General features: G+C 43.0%; 1 protein-coding gene across 3 annotated transcripts in view; it reads right to left on the reverse strand.

Moving 5' to 3' along the window:
- ARHGAP21 (Rho GTPase activating protein 21) overlaps positions 1 to 20,560 on the reverse strand; it is a 117,977-nt gene that overhangs the window by 5,512 nt on the left and 91,905 nt on the right. For all 3 annotated transcript variants that reach the window (XM_069959083.1, XM_069959085.1, XM_069959084.1), the window contains 15 exons: positions 16,287 to 16,451; positions 14,872 to 14,974; positions 14,741 to 14,780; positions 13,553 to 13,678; positions 10,094 to 10,390; positions 9,634 to 9,704; positions 9,381 to 9,526; positions 8,017 to 8,150; positions 7,777 to 7,932; positions 7,607 to 7,685; positions 5,556 to 5,629; positions 4,969 to 5,058; positions 4,451 to 4,576; positions 4,305 to 4,346; positions 2,351 to 2,456 (listed from right to left, as the gene is read on the reverse strand). In XM_069959083.1, coding sequence (XP_069815184.1) covers positions 2,351 to 2,456; positions 4,305 to 4,346; positions 4,451 to 4,576; positions 4,969 to 5,058; positions 5,556 to 5,629; positions 7,607 to 7,685; positions 7,777 to 7,932; positions 8,017 to 8,150; positions 9,381 to 9,526; positions 9,634 to 9,704; positions 10,094 to 10,390; positions 13,553 to 13,678; positions 14,741 to 14,780; positions 14,872 to 14,974; positions 16,287 to 16,451 — 1,755 coding nt within the window. The remainder of the gene's footprint in view (positions 1 to 2,350; positions 2,457 to 4,304; positions 4,347 to 4,450; positions 4,577 to 4,968; positions 5,059 to 5,555; positions 5,630 to 7,606; positions 7,686 to 7,776; positions 7,933 to 8,016; positions 8,151 to 9,380; positions 9,527 to 9,633; positions 9,705 to 10,093; positions 10,391 to 13,552; positions 13,679 to 14,740; positions 14,781 to 14,871; positions 14,975 to 16,286; positions 16,452 to 20,560) is intronic.

The following is a 20,560-nucleotide window of genomic DNA, read 5'->3' on the forward strand; positions in this document are numbered from 1 at the left end:
TTCCTTACAAACAGCGCCACCTCTATCCAAGGGCAGCACTGGTACTGCAGCTCATGCACTTTCAGGTAAATGGGGCTAGGATGTTACTCTAGACACAGCTGGTAAAACTCCTAAAGGTCTACAGGACTAAGAGTAGGGAGCCAGGAATATATTATATATAATATATACAGGTGGTCCTCGGGTTACGACTGTCTCTAGTTACGACGTTTCGTGGTTACGACGCTTTGTTCCGACCTACGCGGTTCCGTCGTAAGTCGAGTACGTGCAGTGGCGGAAGAATACAGTACAGTACTGTACAATACTATACAGTGACAGGTTCCAGACTGAGAAAAACGAGTCTCCTGGCTGCTATAACGCCCTGCATTATGGCTCCCAAACCTAAGCCAGACTCTGCTGATGCCACCTGATTGATACTTATGTAGGGTACTGTGTTAGCCTATCCTAACACCTACTGTATGCTAAGTGTTTACAGCACAGTACTGTTATTATGGTACAGTACTGTATGAATGTATGATCCGACTTATGTCGAAATTCGGTTTACGACACCGCGCAAGAACGGATCAACGTCGTAAGTCGAGGACCACCTGTATGTATATGTATGTATGTATGTATAATATATATATATATAATTATATATGTATATGTATATATATATAGATAGTATTATAGTATATATAAGAACATAGGGAGAGATTTATCAAACTGGTTTAAAGTGAAACTGGCTCAGTTGCCCCTAGCAACCAATAAGATTCCACCTTTCATTCCTCACAGACTCTTTGGAAAATGAAAGGTGGAATCTGATTGGTTGCTAGGGGCAACTGAGCCAGTCTCACTTTACACCAGGTGTGAAATCTCCCCCATAATCACTTGTCTCATTCAAAGCAAAACTAAGTAAAATTGTTATAGAACATGAAGACACTAAGGTAACATGAACATTGTGTAAACTAGCTCCCATCCAGGAGACTGGTAGACTGTCTCTCTAGCGCCACCTAGAGGTTTCCTCTTTAAAAAAGAGCTAATTTGCATATTTTTCCCATGCAGCATTGCCTGTGTGACTGAATACCTTCAAGCTGGATCTCCTCAAAGGGAATCTATACTCCCCGAAGCTATACTTTAGGTGAAAATCAGGCCCCGCTGTGATTTCAGATGGGACATTCCCAACATGAATAGGAAGGGATTCCTCCTAAGCTTTAACTAATAGAGGACATTCAGCTGTTTTTACAAACTAGACAGGAATCTCCAGATTTGGATTAATAGTTTCCCTCCATTATTTTTTCCCTTAGCCATACAACACTGCTTTACACCCTGGATCGGTTTCTTAGAACCATGCATACATTACCCCGCAGAATTTACATAGTAACATATGAAACTTGCATTGTCATAATTTATAGGATAAGCAGTAATAGAAAACTATATATTGTATCCCGGAAAGTGCAGAGAATATAGCGCAGGAAAAAATGAAAAACAGACGTAACCAATGGTGGATAATAAAAGGGATAATTCCACCCAAAACCAAATGTCTAGAACCTTTGTGCAAGCCAGATATCCCACCGTCTAAAAAGAATGTGTGTGTATAGGGGGGTGTACAGGCTGACGTTTAAAGGGATTGTCCAGGATCATTTAAAACACCACCTCCAGAAATAGTACCACACTTGCCCATGGACGGTGTCTGATATCACAGATGATCAGTAAGTAAAGGAGAATAAGCTGCAATACCAGAAACAGACCATGGGGAAAACATGACCTTATTTCTGGAAGAAAATTTTTTTTTTATCCTGTACAGTCCCTTTAAGAGGGTGGGAACCAGGTTAACTGAAAAATCTAAGCACCACCTTAAAGTGCAGCTGTCACTTAAAAGTAATACTTGACATGAAAAAGTCTTGCTCAGTCAGGGTTAGACCAATCACTAGAAGAAACAGGGAGAGAAGCGTGTAGAGGAGTGCTTCCCTCCCTCCCCGTCAATCTGGGCGGCCAAGATGGTCCCATTTCGTTTACATGGCACAAGTTGGGGGAGAACACGCTCTTCTCCTATCTCCTGCACTTCTCCTAACTCAAACCTTTTTTTTTTTTTTTTTTTTTTTTTTTTTAAAGTGACAGTGCCCCATTAAGAATCCATATGAGGATAACAACTTGGAAAGATTGGCAGACATTCATCGCAAACAATTTTTTTCCCCTCTGCTTTGAGTGAAATTATCCAGAATTGTCTAATAGGGATTTCAGAAGGATTGAAGGGATATAAAAGCAGGAAAATAAGATTGAAGAAGCATTCATAAGAACCTATGGAGAAGAGAAGAGGCCGAGTGTGCTGGCTAGCCTGCGGGATATGGCTGTCTGCGCAGGCAAGAGTTACCTGATACGTCTCCGGGGGACAAGCCGGTCCTTCCAATGTTGCTGAGTAAATGATCTATGTTTGGCACTGGCTGAGACTCTACTGTGCTTTCCTCCTGTACAGCTGTCTATAGTTAATAAACAGAGATCTCTTCAACATCATCACACATATATATCAACTCCCAGTCTACAACACAGCAGAGAAAACCGACGTCACTGCACCCCAGGCATTGTGCATAGGTATAGCAGCATGGTGGTTTTTACAGAGGCCATGACAGCTCTCCCGACTTTATTCTATATCTATCTATATGACAAATGGTAGTGGCACTCCAGTTGCTTCGGCGTTGTTTTTGTTCATGGAATAAATAAATCACCTTTACTTTCACCGAAGCAACTGGAGTGCCGCTACCATTTGTCATATATTTAGTCAAGCACCAGAGGATCCTGGTACTTTTGCTGGCACCCGCCTGGATTGAACCGAGTGCTGCGATTTGTATGTAGGTTATATATCTATCTATCTAATATTATATATATATGTATAAACAGGAACATACTGTGACCCCACAGTATTGACATGGGGAATAGTAACACTTGGGTAATAATTTATACATTTCCAAGAGGAATAACAGAGGAACGCACACATATATATATATATATATATATATATATATATATATATATATATATATATATATATAGTGTGCGTTCCTCTGTTATTCCTCTTGGAAATGTATAAATTATTACCCAAGTGTTACTATTCCCCATGTCAATACTGTGGGGTCACAGTATGTTCCTGTTTGACAAGGGATATGGAAGCTCTCTCCAGTAATTTCTTCATTGAACAGGAACAACAGAGGACATGCACACTGAACACTAAGGAAAGGGGCTTCATAATTGTTATTTTATGTGGAAGCATTCAGTAAAACAAATAGATGACAGGCTTGGAGCTTAAAAATCCTAATGCGTTTAAAGGGGTTTTATAGTTTTTTTTAAGGACCACAGCCAATCAGCTGTTTGCTGGAGCAGACGGCGCTGTTCAGTGGCCATGCCAGGTATGGTGCATGTGAAACCTAGCGAGGCTACTACTCAGTGTATACTGTGAATATAGTTCTAACCATTGACATAAAATGTAAGTGTGGATCGAATATCAGAGCTCTGTGTTGTATATACTATAGTGCAAATAAATATAAACGCAGCAGAGCTGATTTTGTCATTGAGGCGGTCAATTGCTGTTAAAAAAAAAAAATCAGTCTCTAAAAATATCAGACATGTCAAAAGTTATTGATCGCAGGAGGTCTCACTACTGAGACCCGTTGTGATCAGGAGATATAGCAGGGAAGAGAGCGCGGTGGCAGCACAATCCACTACTGGGCCACTTGCTAATTCTGACAGTTTAGCCTCATTATAGTCTATGAGGCTACTGTAGGAATTAGCAAGTGGCCGGAGAGTGGATGGCACGGCCTCTGCGGTCTCTCCTCAGCTATATCTCCTGATCACAGCGTGTCTCAGTAGTGAGACCTCCTGCGATCAATAACTTGAAATGAGCTATGATGAGCTATTACAAATGCCAGTAACGTGTTTAGTATTTCTTAGTAGAGATGAGCGCAACTTGTGTCCAGTTGTTCGGCATTAAAAATACCAGTGGTTAAAGTAGTTGGATGCAGCTCTAAGGCAGCCTGGAAAACAATCATACAGCCATAGGCCAAACCCATGATTTTGTGGAGTCACTAGGGCTGCATCCAACTTTTTCAGCTACCAGTATTCAAATGTTGAACGACTGGACTTGAGGTTGCCTCATCTCTGTTCCTTAGTCATAAATGACAAAACTCAGCTCTGCTCAATCTTAAACAAACACCAGGTGTGCAGATATTCTGGATTCTGCTAAGGATTTTCCATCGGTACCAGGGCTACACTATTGCTCAGTCTTCCAGTCACCTCCTTAACAGAAAAAAAAGCAAACTGGAAACAATACTTACAATGGGTTCATCTGCACTCTCATCACTGAAAAACCAGTCATGCTAAAGGGTAAAAAAAAAAAAAACGAAAGAACATAATGTAAGTGACCATAAGTTACCATAGCAAAAACATATAGAATGCAAGGAGAATGTATGGAGACACTTACACATTGAATAAGGGTTTCCACTATTTTGTACTGGTCCGGCATGTGTGTGACCATGTGCGTCATGTTGTCCTCCGATGTTCTGACCAAAGTTGGACCGAACACAATGGCCAAGTTCCTGGGTTCCATCTAGTATAGAAAAAATTATATCAATCCAAGTACAGGAAGAATTACAACTACTGCCTAAAAATAGGAATACCTACTCAATTATAGAGACCCTCTACTAGGACCACCAATACCCATCGATTTCAATGTGCAATGTTAAAGGGGTACTCCTATTTTTTTTTTTTCTTTCAAATCAACTGGTGTCAAAGTCATACAGAATCAGTGTATTCTTTCCAGTCTGACACAGTGCTCTCTGCTGCCACCTCTGTCCATGTTAGGAACTGTCCAGATCAGTAGAGATTTTCTATGGGGTCAGCAGAGAGCCCCTTTGGCAAAATTAGTTTAGTTCAAATCTGGAAAGCCTGAGTACTCCTTTACCAAAACTTTTACCCTATACAATGGCTTGGAATAGTCACCTTATTTTTTTCTGAATTTTCCGCCACGGTCTTCAAATGAGTGCAAAGGAATTTGAGCGTTTCATAGTGATGTTCTGGTAGATCAAGGATCTGAAAATAAAAAAAATAGAAAATCACTGTCTATACAATGAGAGCAAACAGAGATTAGTTCGGCACTCAGGAACCAGTCCCCCGTAACCAATAGTAATACATTTCTCGGCACTCACCAATCAGCTATGCTTGTAATATTTATTGCATCCTGTACCATTTGTTTTTAATCTTTGAAGATGCAATAAATATTACAAGCATAGCTGATTGGCGAGTGCCGAGAAATTTATTACATTACAATGAGAGCAGCAGATTAAAACACAAAAAATGAACTGTTTATATTTACAGCCTGGTAAGGAGCGTGGTCTGAGTGACACCCCTGAATGGGGAGATATGTGGAGAGAGGGCTTCTGCCCCCCATTAGAACCCTGGCCACATATCTCCCCAATCTACCCTGTATTACACCGGTCTGATACCAGCCTAATACAAACGGTCCTGTATAAGGTGTTAGTAATAGGGATTTATGCTTATTATGGCTACAGAAATGGTGTGGGCCTTACCAATCTCTTGAGTGTTATGAGTCTTTCTTTTGGGTCTTCTCTACGGTTTGCTTCAATGAAGTCATTATATCTCTCTGAAAACAAAATTTACATCACAGTTAGCATAGGTCCATGTTCTGCTTATATCCTTATATCTCCTGAAGCTCTGTTTTTCTGCATAGACAATGGTAACATTTAGCAGTCTTTGGGATTGCAGACCCTGACTAAATCTGGAGAAGAGCTCATCAGAGTGCTTCTCTCCCTGTCTTGCTGCAGAGAAAAGGGCTTTGTAAGTCTAAGGAGACCATCTCCCGCAGCGAGGCGGATGAGGCAGCAAGCCGTGGAGTGAAGCACTAAGCTGTGCACTTCTCCCATCAGCAGGGGCCTGAACAGCAAGATAAAAACTTTGAACAGCATATGAAAAGATTTATAAAGTTGATAAATTTTCATTTACACCATTAAAGAAAGCTTATAGCTTATGGAGTTCTTATTTAGTTAGCAGAAAAAAAGCTGTACACTTGCTAGTTGTCTGCTACTACTCTGGACAGCACCTGACAAGGACAGAGGTGGCAGCAGAGAGCACTGTGTCAGACTGGAAAGAATACACCCCTTCCTTCAGGATATACAGCAGCTGATAAGTACTGGAAGACTGGAGATTCTTAAATAGAAGTAAATTACAAATTTATATAAATTTCTGAAACCAGTTGACTTGTAAGAAAAAGATTTTCCCCAGAGTACCCCTTTTGAGCAACTCTGTACCCACAATCTGACCCCCAACCCCCACAAAACCGTTTGTACCTTTGGATAGCTGATTTTAATCCAAGATCTGTCCTGGGGTCCGTTCGTCAGGTGATCCAGTTATTGTCCTAAAAAACAACTTTTAAACTTGCAGCCCTGTGCCAAATGGCCGTGGCCTAGAGTATCTGTGCCCTAACCTTGCATCACCCCTGCGTCCCTCCTCCCTACCCTCCTCATCATTAGGAATGCCAATGGCAGGATTTTCCTATTCCTCTGCAGTGAACACTGCACAGATGCCTTAACGATCCAGCCCATGTGCAGTATTCACACAGCTGATGAAAAGGAGAATACCTGCCTGGAGCATTCCTAATGATGAGGAGGGCAAGGGGGAGGGACAGAGAGATTGTGCCAGCCTAATGCACAGACACTCTAGACCACGCCAGTTTGACACAGGACTGCAAGTTTAAAAGTTGTTGTTTAGGCCAAACTGCATCACCTGCCGAACGGACCCCAGGACAGATCTTGGATTAAAAGCAGCTATCTGAAAGTATAAGTGGCTTGGAGTGGGCAGATTGTGGGTACAAAGTCTCTTTAAAGTGGCCAAGATGTCTGAGGATGTTTGAGAAGAAAATAAAAAAAGACCATCACTGAGCGACCTTCCAGCATTGCTCATGGCTTGTGGACATACTTAAGAGCAATGTAGTAAGAAAATAGTGCATTTCTTTGGGATACTGGCACAGTCTAGCTAGGCGTGAATAGCGTGACTTACACTTGTCACCATTAAGAAACGCAACCAAACTGCACTCAAGTGCTCGCTGTAATTGCTGCTTAAAAAGGTCAAGAGCTGAAAACTCGGTGTACAACCCTTTGGACGTCTTCCAGAGGCAAACACCATGAACTCACAAACCGATTACTCACTGGCAACTATAGAATTAAAGGGGTTATGGAGAGGATAGGTCATCATTATTAGATCAGTGGGGACCCGATTCCCAGCACTCCTGCCAATCAGCTATTTATATCCATAGCCATGATGCTTGCTGTAAAGCAGGGATCGGGGACCTTGGGCTCTCTAGCTGAAGATTCCCCATCCCTGCCATAAAGCAAGAACCCTGGGCCCTCGAGCTGTTGCAAAACTACAATAACCATCATGCCTGAACAGCCAAAGGCTGTCACCTAGAGGGCTAAAGTTTTCCCCCCATCCCTGCCATAAAGCATTAAACTAAATGCTGTTAAAAACATAGAAATTAGGACCACTCCTCTATACGGGCCAAAGAGCCCAACAGAACAAACAGAAAGTGGGCGTCTTTGTTCAATAATGGCATCACGTTTCTTACCATTAGTAAACAGCGGCTCTGGAAGCTTACGGAAAAACGACTTCAGTAGACTGCTTATGACGTTCAAGTCCCGCCATTTCTATAGTATAAACAAAAAAAAAGCCACGTTAAAAATATGCATTCACGCTTCTATACTATATTAAGGGCAGAACAGGGGTTGGTAAGCATACATCATCCTCCAGATCAATGTCCGTGAATCCCTTGTTGAGCTCTTCCTGCATGCTGGCAATGGCGGCATTATTACCGGGAACTCTGTATATCCCTGTATTCTCCAGGCCTCGCTCTTCTACCAGTTTACAGCATATATCCACAATCAGAGGTACATACTGAAAACAGAGCAAAAAACGGCATTAAGCTGAGCGGTCACCACTGAGGAGTACTGTATGCAGGAGAGAAGAGACTCTATTTACTTTGTTGGTTTGGGCAGGCGGGCAGTCATCGAGACGAACGCCAAAGGTACCACCGCCCGTCGCCTTCTTCTTTCTCATAATGTTATTAATGCCTCGCCTCCATGTTCCTTTGTCTTTAGGTGGACTGGTCTCATCTGGGGAAAAAAAAAAAAAGTAAAAAAATTGTGAACTTAACAACCTTGTAAACCAACCTGTCTATGAATGAGTCATAAGCTTAGCAGGTATTAGTGAGTCAGCAGCGGGCTATGTCACAGAGGTGGACTCTTAGCACACACAAGATTGATCTTACAGTAAATTCACATCACAGTGGGGATACCAGAATATAGTGCCATATCCTTGTAAAACTTAACTATTTAGCTTCTCTGACATCAAGGGAAAACAAAAAAAAAGCATTATGCTTACCTGTCCTCATTCCCCCACCACCCTCCTGCTAGCTTCTCCAGGCTCCCTGCTCAGTGACTGCCCGCTCAGCCAATCACTGACTGTGGTGGGAATGCATAGTGATTGGCTGGGAAGAGAGAACCCGGAGAAGCAAGCAGGAGTGCGCCAGGAAAACATGGGCTGTCACAACAGCTAAATAGTTAACCTTTACAAGGCTATGGTACTATATTCCTGAAGCAGAATGAAAATCCGCCGCGGGAATGGAGTGCCATAGACTTCCAAGAGAAATCAGTATCACAGCGGATTTCAATGTAAAACTCGCAGTGTAAAATCCTCTGTGAACACAGTGGGGGAAATGCCACCTTTCTTTTTCCAAAGAGTCTGTGAGGAATGAAAGGTGGAATCTGATTGGTTGCTAGGGGCAACTGAGCCAGTTTCACTTTACACCACGTTTGATAAATCTCCTCTGGTATGTTCAAAACTTTTCACGGGTCTCAAAAGTTTTGTTAAGTGACACTTCACACTATCTTTCCGCAATCAGTCAAACATTTTATACACTCCATGAATATAGTAAAAGATTCCTCTGCTGACGTAGCGCCCCTCTTGTCCATTGGTTGCGTATGATATTGCAGCTCAAATGAATGAGCTGCAAAACTAATATTCCATAGACAAGAGAAACACTTTTTTTGGGGAGGGGAAAACAAACCTCTTATACAATCCTCCTAAAATTCAGAATGCTATGTATATAGCACAGTCGAGGTAAAGAAGTTCATCAGCATTTGAAAAACACGTCCACTTTCTTCCAGAAACAACACGACTCTTGTCTCTAGTTCAGGTGTGGTTTGCAGTTAAGCTCCATTCACTTCAATGGAACGGATTTGCAAACTGGAGACAAGAGTCTGTGGAAGAAAGTGGCCATGTTTTTGGAAGGCTGGATAACCCCTTTAAAACAATAAAGATGCATGTATATGGTGGTTATGTACCTTTACTGAGCAGTTTTCGCTCCAAATCCTGCTTGGGGGAGTGCGGACTCTGCAGTTTGGAGTCCGTCCTGGTGCTGCGGATATTTGGTATAGTGAGGGGCTGCCGGGAAGGTTTCGGAGATGGTTCATTTTTGTTGCTTGAGGATCTGATATAGAATGAAAAAGAAAAATTGGTGACTTAGTCTTATACTTTGTGTATTTTTCCTTGAACTATAACAAAAACAAAATCAGTCCTTGGCATGAGTTCACTTACTTCATTGCTGCGTTGTAATCCTTGCGCTTTCGTTGTTCTTCTATGAGGTCTCTGCTTGCCTGGTTAGTTTCCTAAATGGAGGAGAGACATGGTAATTCACTCAAAAACTATGTTCCTCAACCTGTGGGTCCCCAGCTGCTGGAAAACTGCAACTCCCATCATGCCCTGACAGCCTTTGGCTGTCCGGGCATGATGGGAGTTGCAGTTTTGCAGTAGTTGGGCACCCGCAGGTTGGGAAACACAGTCAGTGGGGGAGATTTATCAAACATGGTGTAAAGTGAAACGGTCTCAGTTGCCCCTAGCAACCAATCAGATTCCACCTTTCATTTTCCAAAGAATCTGTGAAGAATGAGAGGTGGAATCTGATTGGTTGCTAGGGGCAACTGAGCCAGTTTCACTTTACGCCATAATGATAAAACTTCTCTACTGACTTATGGTATAGAACTTCTAGTTCACACACCTCATCATTCTGGTTGCCGTTATCCCGAATAGCGTTGATCCAGGCCAACATTTCATCTCGGTCTTCAGCTTGGAAGAGATATTCCCGGTTGGAAGTTGTAACGCGAAACACGTTTTTCCTCTTGGTTTCGCTGTAGGATATATCGGCTAAACACCCTGTAATGTTTATGGGCTGCTCTTCTTCAGACTGAGACGATAAATGTCCGGACTGATCCTTCTTGTCCTTGTGCAGATATAAGGAGTTGTTGCGTAAGATGACGTACACCTGCTTCCAAGGCCTCATACTGCCGCCAACTCTCTGCAAATAAATACGGTAAAATAGTGAGACCACATAGGAAGTAGGGCTGGGCGATTAATCAAATTAATTTGCCTAGATTTTGAGAATTGATTTCAATTTCTTTGAAAATTGTAAATTCGCTTTTCAAAGAAAAGAAAAAAAAAAAAAAGCCCTCCGACCTGCAGGGGGAGCAGTGGCAATCCGGGCAAGCTGCTCCTCCTGCAGGTCAAAGTGGGACCGCACGAACACGGCCGCCCCCGCCTACCTACACGCACGATCGCCCCCAGCCTGCACCCGGAGGGTCCGCCACAACACACCCACAAAACGGGAAGAGAGTCCTCCAAGCACCGGAAACATGGAGCTGGTGCCCACTTTGGTGTCAGTGTGTGCCTGTTACTGTGTGTGTGTCCTCTACTACCCCCAATACTGCTCTACTACTAACCCCAATACTACTCCTAATACTGCTCTTTTACTAACCCCAATACTGCTCCTAATACTGCTCTACTACTACCCCAATACTGCTCTTCTCCCAAAACTGCTACTAGGGATGCACGATGCACCGAAATATCGATACTACTATCGATATTTCGGGCAAAAAAACCGTTCGATACCAGGATTTCCTGGTATCGAAACTTTAAGTTAAGCAGAGAACACGGTGGGCGGCTAGCTGAGCGCCGGCCGTGTTCTCTATGTGCCTCCCCCTGCCCCCTGCAGTCTCCTCCTCTTCTTTCCCTCCCTCCGCTCCCATTGGCGCCAATTTCAAATAGCCGGCACTTAGCTATTGCTAGTGCCGGCTATTTAAGTGTATAGATGCCGCTGTCACACTGACAGCGGCATCTGACCCCTCCTGAGCCCGCTCCATATACAGCGGGGGTCGGCTACTGTGTGTAACAGACCCCCCGCTGCTGGTGTCTCTCTGATAACAGAGTCCGGCTCCGCCAGACTCTGTTATCAGAGAGATGATTTATGCGGAGGAGCCGGAGCTGCACGGAGAGCGGCTGGAGAGGAGGACGGAGGAGAAGGCTGGAGGGAGAGCGGGATGTCCGGGAGAGAGGACGGAGGAGAAGGCTGGAGGGAGAGCGGGATGTCCGGGAGAGAGGACGGAGGAGAAGGCTGGAGGGAGAGCGGGATGTCCGGGAGAGGAGCCGGAGCTGCACAGAAGAGAGCGGGAGGTCACGGAGAGAGGAGGACGGAGAAGGCTGGAGGTGGGGAGGATGAAGAGGGAGAGCGGGGGTCTGTGAGATCCGGGAGAGGAGGCCGGGGGAAGTGCAGCACATGTGAGGATCCAGCCGGCTGGCAGGTGGGGGAGGTGGCCGGGGCTGAGAGGAGCAGATAAGATCGGCTGTAGTGTGTGGGATCCTGTGTAACCTCCTCTTCTCTTCCTCCGCAATCTTGGTAACTGGTGCAGCAGAGCTGTCTTAGTGGTGGGTGGTGCAGGAGAGCTGTCTTAGTGATAGCTGATGTAGCAGAGCTGTCTTAGTGATAGCTGATGTAGCAGAGCTGTCTTAGTGATAGCTGATGCAGCAGAGCTGTCTTAGTGATAGCTGATGTAGCAGAGCTGTCTTAGTGATATCGGATGTAGCAGAGCTGTCTTAGTGATATCGGATGTAGCAGAGCTGTCTTAGTGATATCGGATGTAGCAGAGCTGTCTTAGTGATATCGGATGTAGCAGAGCTGTCTTAGTGATAGCGGATGCAGCAGAGCTGTCTTAGTGGTGGGTGGTGCAGGAGAGCTGTCTTAGTGATAGCTGATGTAGCAGAGCTGTCTTAGTGATAGCTGATGCAGCAGAGCTGTCTTAGTGATAGCTGATGTAGCAGAGCTGTCTTAGTGATAGCTGATGTAGCAGAGCTGTCTTAGTGATAGCTGATGTAGCAGAGCTGTCTTAGTGATAGCTGATGTAGCAGAGCTGTCTTAGTGATAGCTGATGCAGCAGAGCTGTCTTAGTGATAGCTGATGTAGCAGAGCTGTCTTAGTGATAGCTGATGTAGCAGAGCTGTCTTAGTGATAGCTGATGTAGCAGAGCTGTCTTAGTGATAGCTGATGTAGCAGAGCTGTCTTAGTGATATCGGATGTAGCAGAGCTGTCTTAGTGATATCGGATGTAGCAGAGCTGTCTTAGTGATAGCTGATGTAGCAGAGCTGTCTTAGTGATAGCTGATGCAGCAGAGCTGTCTTAGTGATAGCTGATGCAGCAGAGCTGTCTTAGTGATAGCTGATGCAGCAGAGCTGTCTTAGTGATAGCTGATGCAGCAGAGCTGTCTTAGTGATAGCTGATGCAGCAGAGCTGTCTTAGTGATAGCTGATGCAGCAGAGCTGTCTTAGTGATAGCTGATGCAGCAGAGCTGTCTTAGTGATAGCTGATGCAGCAGAGCTGTCTTAGTGATAGCTGATGCAGCAGAGCTGTCTTAGTGATAGCTGATGCAGCAGAGCTGTCTTAGTGATAGCTGATGCAGCAGAGCTGTCTTAGTGATATCGGATGCAGCAGAGCTGTCTTAGACAGATATCACTAACTTTATTTTTAACACAATAAAATAAAAATAGGCCAAAAATTGGTATCACTGTAATAGTGCAGGGGTATTATATTTCTACCATTTTTTTTTTTTTTTCTTTTATACTTTACTAAGTATCGAACTGGTATTGAGTATCGAAATAAAAAAGTTAGTATCGGTATCGAACTCAAAATTCTGGTATCGTGACATCACTAACTGCTACTACCCTTATCTACTACTACACCCCTCATCTTCTATGCTTCTACTGTTACTACACCCCTTATCCACTATGCCTCTACTACCACATCATAATTAGCAATAAATAAATAAAAGATTTAAAATCAAGGGGGGAAAAAAAAAAAAAAAAAAAAAAAAAGATTTTATTTTTTGCCCATATCGCCAAGCCCTAATAGGAAGCATGGAGAAATAGATAGATGTGAGATAGATGAGAGAAAGAGACTAGATAGGCCATTCTTGTCCTATGCGGTATTGCAGACTAGTCCCAGTGGATTAAATGGAGTCAAGTTGTAATACCACACACAAGCGGGGGACAGAGGTGGCGCTGTTCTTTGGGGGGGGGGGGGGGGTGTTGAGTGACTAAATTTTTCTAATCAAGGATAACCCCTTCAACTAAGGCCAAAAGGACACTCTGATAATAATGTGAATGGAACCCTACCAATGTATCCGCTGCCTACCTTTCCTTTATCAGTGATCAGCTGCCGGAAGTATAGGTAACCTTCCTTGTTGGAGTCAATGAAGACATCTGAGGAAGAATCTTTTCTGGACTCCGAGTCCTCGGAAGACTGTAAGCTTTGTGGGACCTGAAAGAAATGTTTAGTAAGCTGGTGGGCGGAGTGTGCTGGTGCTCATGAATATACAGGACTACTGGACTACACGTGTAATGGAGAGGACTAATTATTGTCCAGGTTATTCAGGAGGAGATCTCTGGATCAGCTGCACAGAACAATAAGAGTGATACATCATTCTGTTCAGCTTCTCTGTCACTAGTTTATGCCACCCTGAGATAGGACACCATAAACCTACTGACAGAGTTTATGTAAAAGATGATCACACCACAAGCGGTCTAACACAGTGTTGCAATGTGAATACTTGTTTTGCAGCTTTTGCAGGTAAGATGTATATCATTAATGCCAATAACCACATGGATAATCAATGTCAATTCACACTGAAACGCAGGCAGCATTGGACTCTACTACTACTATATGGGAACCCAACCTTATACCCAGTGTAATACACAGGTCTTTATGCGGCTATAGGATGTGGCCTGCTGGTTATATCCCCAGAAAATCAATAGCTTCCATCATGCAGTACAGCTCAGCTCTTTCCTATGGGACAGTGTGTGGAGTCAGCACATCTGGGATGATTTATTGGAGCAATCAGATTAATTGTAACATGCCTGTATACATAATATACGGCTTCTCGATTACATACTATGCCTATGGCGGTAGGGCCTGCAGCTCCATAACTCACATTAGAAAGGACATAAATGTCAGTCTGAAGTAGCGACTATATATCACCGCACGTATAAACCAACATCATTTACATGGCACAAGTTTCGGTACTATTGAAATTCCGTACAGATACCGCCAGTTCCTCGGAATTATTACAAAGAGATTTAGGTGTCAACGCTCCTCGCTATCTTTACGGGATCAGTCACCTTCCAGAGAACAATGATTTTTTTTTTTTTTTTTTTTTACACACCGCATGATGTAACACTTCCCATTAACCATCTATAGACGCTCCCAGACATCCTCATAGTCTTCTATTAAGATGTCTGTGAGCGCAGAACACAGCTACACGCGGTGATGGGAGCCGTCAAATATGTATGTCATTTGTGTAGAACAAGGAATTTAGATGCTAACCTTTATGCCTTTCAGGCTGGAGACGTGACTCAGAGCTTTGCTGAAAAGAGGAAAGAAAGATTATAAGACAATGCGTTACAGGAAGGAATGGGTGATCAGGAATGAGCAGGGGTTGGTTCACTGTAACTTACGCCTTCCCTTCCTCCTTGTAGTCATCCAGTCCCTCATCGCAGGATTTAGACCTTTCGGTCTTTGAAGCGGAATGGACTTCCAGAGCATTGGGCCTGCTCGGCTCTGTAATGAAATCAGTATGGTAAGGTTATAGTCTGCAGCAATGTCACATATAAGTAATGTAGAGATGTAGCACAGCCTACTGTGTTTCCTTCAATAAGCATAAAAAAATCCCTTTAAATCATAGGTTTAGCCCTCTACACAGATCCATGATCTAATATGGTTTACGACTAGGCTGTGCTGCACCCTTCCAGATAATGTCACAGAGTCATCATATACTGGGAGGCGCAAACATTACTGGTCATAAATAACCACAAATGTCAGATGAGAGATGGATGGACCCAAAGCACGCGGCACAATCTACAAATATACAGCAAGCAGAACAACTGCAAGGACCAGGATACGATTACATACAGGACCCAGGCTAAACATAAGCATCAACACATAGGTCACATGCTGATGTCCGAATCATTCCTGGTTATATTGCATTGTACTACATCACCTACCATACACCATACTACCATGAGATCTGATGGGAATGAAGATGCTGTAACATCTCCTTGATCCCCCTTCCAGCCATAACCCTGCTTGATTGACAGCTGGAAGCCGAGCCCTGTTTCCACACCTCAAGACCTGGAAACCGGGCTCAGCTTCCAAGCAGAGACAGGAATGGAAGGGGGAGCGAGAAGGCATTATTAGCCTTATACACCTCAGGAGCTTAGGAATGCCTCTTTTTAGACCAGATAATAAAAAGTACATTTCTAAATTCTGGAGACACAGACAGATATATGAACTATACCAAGTGTCTCCTTGTCTTATCAGCTATATAACAGCATCAGCAGGTTCAATTGCAGCTGCCAGATTAATTTTAAAGGGATATCCAGCAAAGCAACTTTCTTGCAAAAACAGCACCACCCCTGTCCTCAGGTTGTGTGTGGTATTACAATTCAGCTCCATTTATTTCAATAGAAGTGAGCTTCAAAACACACACACCGAAACTGGGGACAGGAGAGGCGCTGTTTTTCCAAACCTGGATAACCCCTTTAAATACTGACTTGTAAGCTGATAATGGACTTGACTCTTTTAGACTGTTGGGGCGCGTTCACATTAAAGAAACTCGCAGTGTGAACGCACCCTTATGGTCACATTATCAATGTGAAATCAATCTTACAAGATTTGATAAGGAGTTACAGTATTTTTTGCTTTAATTCTTACCACTAGGTGGCGATGATGCATTCAAGTGTCTTTGTGGTATTGCTACTAAACATATGTTCTCATTCACGGTGTAATACACCGATGTACATACAGAATAAAGCATAATAATTGCAATAATAATGTCATTCAAGATCATTGATAAAAGACAGTGTAGGATTACCATGATCGTGGGAGTGGAGCCGGCGTAATGAAGGTGCAGAAGAGGTGGGGCTGGGGGGAACAGTAGTGATGGTCGGAGGCGGCTGCTGCAGCACAGATGTGGAGATCACAGCAGAGGCTGGAATGTTCGCTATCTCGTGGTCTATACTGGGACTGGTCGGCTCATCTGCAAGGGGAGGAAAGAAAACATTCCAAAGAATTACTATTAACATATCAAGGCTTTTGTTTTATTTTTTTTTAACATCAAAACTTTTTTTTTTTTCCACACAATTTTCTCCTCAAACGTGAAATTTCATAAAATGGAAATAAATACTATAAAATGAGAATTAAAGCAGCAAAAAAATTAAATAGTAAAATAAGGTGTAAATAAAACAAAGCATATGCAAGTGTCAAAGTCAATTTGCTGCTGCTGAACAAAAAAAACAAAAAAACAAAACACCACCATGTCCAATTTAACCTATCCCTCAACAAGTTGCTTTGTGGCTGTTGCAAAACTACAAATCTCATCATGCCTTTGGCTGTCAGGAAACAATGGGAATTGGTAGTTTTGCAACAGCCACAAAGCAACATGTTGGAGAACACAGATTTAAAGAAACATTCCCAACCCATCCCAAAAAAAAAAAAATCTTAAATACGTAATTCCATATGAACTTTTCTATTCTATTTATCATCCAAATTAAAGAACAGATGCCGGGTGACAACCAAAAGTGACAATTATGAAGAGTGCTTAAAGGGGCTTTCACTTTAAGTCCCTATTACATGGGGTGACTGGAGGAGCAAACGAGTGCTCACAGACGCTCGCTGCCACCACGTGTAATGGCAATGGCAGGTACGTGCAGGGGGGGCCACATGGAGGCTGCCCAGGTGATCACTAGATTGTCCGGGCAGCCCATAGAGGATAGCTGCGGTCTGCTGCTCCTATTCTACAGAGGGATGGCAGCAGATCGCTGCTATGTAAGTCATTTGCCCCTTAACATGTTCAAAGACAAACGACAGCAGCGATCAGCCAACATCGTTCATGTAGGCTGATAGTTACCTTCTAATACACGGGACGATTATCAGCCGTAATAGACAATATTCGTTCCAGGTAATAGGGTCTTAAAGTCTCTGCAATGTTTATGTTACACTAGATAACAATGACTGACAGAGATGGGAGATAACAGTGACATGTAAATAGGATTTCTGTACATAAAATATATTATATGTACTAAAAATATTATCCATAGAAAAAATATTAAAAAGTGATCGCCACCGGGTATGTATATGAATGTGTATGTCCACTTATTGAGCAGAGTCCTAGTGGACGCACATGCTCAGTCACTTTATGCTGCCAGATGACAGAAAGAGACTGGACTGATGGTGATGTGGAGCAAATGACAGACATATAAAGCATGAAGGTTTTGGGATTAAAAGTATTTAAAAAATAGATACAAAAAATAACGCCCAATAATACACCTAAAATAGCACAGATTAACAGTGATGTTAAGTGCAACACAGAAGGTAGCTTTTTTTTCTTCTTTTTTTGATGAAAGTATCACGCAATATTGTTTTTCGATTTTCTATATGAATTCGATTTGTGGGCTAAACGAAATTATTTCTATAATGTAAAGATGGCTGAAACACATATCTACAAGACAAGACTATGTCAAGTGTTATACTGGGAAACGTCTGAACAACTGACTACATACATCTCAATTCCAAGCTACTTTATTGGCTAGTCAAAAGACTTAACAGAGCTCAACCAATAAGGAAATGTTTGTGTTACAAAAGTACCCTGATGATAACATGGATGGAGGGATGGTAGTTTGCCCCCACCTACCCTGTGGAGTTATTGGGGTGGTTCTCATTCTCTGAATAAGCAAGATGCTCCAAATTGACATCTTATTTCTATAACAGTTGTTGTCTAGCTGATAATGAGGTATCCCTATTCCCCTAAACCAACTCAAAAGGTATTGTCTAACTAGACAGCTCTAGGTCCTGTTGGTGGGGACTCATTGTAGTGCTACTATAGACACAACAACACTATTAGTAAGAGCTTTCTAAGCAACAATGCCCCAAGAGCATTAAAAACTTGGCATGAGATCCTAAAGCAAGGGCAATGCCTTTGTATAATCACATACACTTGTACTAACCCTTTGACCTAAGAACACCTTTGACGTTAGTGGATTATTCCTACAATAAAACTATAAAAGCAAAGGTCTAAAAACAAGTGCTCAAAGGGTAACATACCAAAGCCATCTTCTATTAATACTTCATAGAAGTCCTGGCAGTCCAAGCATGTCCAGCAGACGCCGGTTTCGACAGCCAAAAGTGCCATGGTGCCATCAACGACTTATTCTTCGACCCATACCCCAGTGGAGCCGTAGGTAGAGCCGCCACATGTAACAAACTACATTAGTGCACCGACATAAAAGTCCAAAAAGAGGTAATAAAGAACTAAGAGCTCAATGCAAGCTTCCCAGCGCATCCGAGGTGATTTCATCCCGATGTGCAAGGCTTCACGTCCAGTCTCGGGAATATTAACAAGCACACTTTTGTTCTGGTCTCTGCTAGAGATGCATTGTGCTTTTTTCCCCCCAGCAGATCACAAGTTGCTCTGTTTAAAGCGGCGATATAATGGTGCACTACACAAGGCCGGCACTGCGGACTGCAGCACAACTTGGTACAAGAAGCGGACTCAAGAAAAGAATTTAATTCACAGATTTTTAAAAAGTTTCCATCCATATATCTTTGAATGGAAACCGCACTGTTGCATAAGCTGGTGAATCAGGAGGCTAGGAACCTGTTTGACTGGTCACGTTGCACTTTATCAGGAAGTACAAACGCAACATTTATCATGTAGATGGTGAAGGTTCTTGGCAGGAAGTTATTCATTTTATTTACACCACAAACTGCACCATTTACTGGCTTGGCCTGGCTCTGGCATTGTGCTTAGCCCTATTCAACCGAACGGAGTTGCAATACCACACATGGCCTACAGAAAATAGTGGCAATGTTTCTGGAAAAACAATGGGCAACCGCTTTAAGTATTCCACAAATTCACCAATTCTTATTTTTGCAATTTTTTTTTTGGTTGGGACTACTTCTACTAGCCCCTAACACGATTTCGCAATGCTGTCTACTAGACTACAGAACCATGTTAATGTTCACTAGTAATATGACCTGTTGAAGGGGTAATATGGTAAAGCAATCTTGGAAATGCCTTACTGGATAGATAGCGGGTGCAGTAAATGGGGTCACCTAGAGATTATAATGACATATTCTGCATTGCTTGGATGGTCAATTGGTTTTCAATGACAACATGTAACTTCTAGACGTGTTAGATATAGACATAGAAGCCCCACCAACAGGTCTATACTTTTGGGGGAAAATGTCAAAAACATATAGGAAAGGTTTATCTAAGTACATGGTCTCCAACTTGTGGCTCTCAATTGTTCACAAGACTACAACTTTGAATTGTAACTCAGAAACTGATAGGAGTAGCACCACTTGAACACTGGCTTGGACAAATTAAGAAAAGAAGCTTCTAGTGCCCAGAAATTTCCCAAATTTGCATTCCTTAAAAGAGGCAATCCCATCTTAAAGAGACAGCATATTCCTGCGATATGCCATCACTATGATCAGTGAGGGTCCTATGACTGGGAATTCCACCGATTGTGATAGCTGGTGTAGTGCTGAAGCCCTTTGCTGCTTTCCTTTATACAGTAGGCCAAAGCCACCAAAGCAGGATGCTGCTGTGGCCAGTGACTGGCTGAGGTGGCCGGTCCTGCACTGAACGTTCATCTTGGAGGAAGGTAAAACATTGGGATCGGTAGGGGAGCAGCGGATGTCCCACAATTTACAGGCAGGACAAGAGACTATGTTAATTCTGACTATGCTTGTGTCTATATTTTGCAGTCCTTGCACTCCCGAGACACCAAATTTACCAAAATTGTGTCATATTCCCCAAATGGCAGCCTGTTTAAGGAGTTCTCACACCTGAGGTGTTGCAGGTTTAGGAATGTAGTGTTAACATTTTTTATGAAAGGTGGAAATGGCCAATAACATCCAGTCATCCGTGACAACGTAGGAGAAGCACACAAGTTCTTTCTTTCCGTCAATCACATTTTTTAAAGCATCATAAATGTGCACAAAAATAGGGATATGATTAACCGTGCGGTGCTATCGCGTCTGTCTCCGGTGACGTTCAGGCCTGCCTGCAGGAAAGTGACTCAATGTGCCGCAGACATAAACAAGGCGTGGACGGCGATGAACCTTGTCACACAGTGCTGGCGA

The sequence above is a fragment of the Dendropsophus ebraccatus genome, chromosome 2, assembly GCF_027789765.1.
Source record: "Dendropsophus ebraccatus isolate aDenEbr1 chromosome 2, aDenEbr1.pat, whole genome shotgun sequence".
Lineage (NCBI taxonomy): Eukaryota > Metazoa > Chordata > Amphibia > Anura > Hylidae > Dendropsophus > Dendropsophus ebraccatus.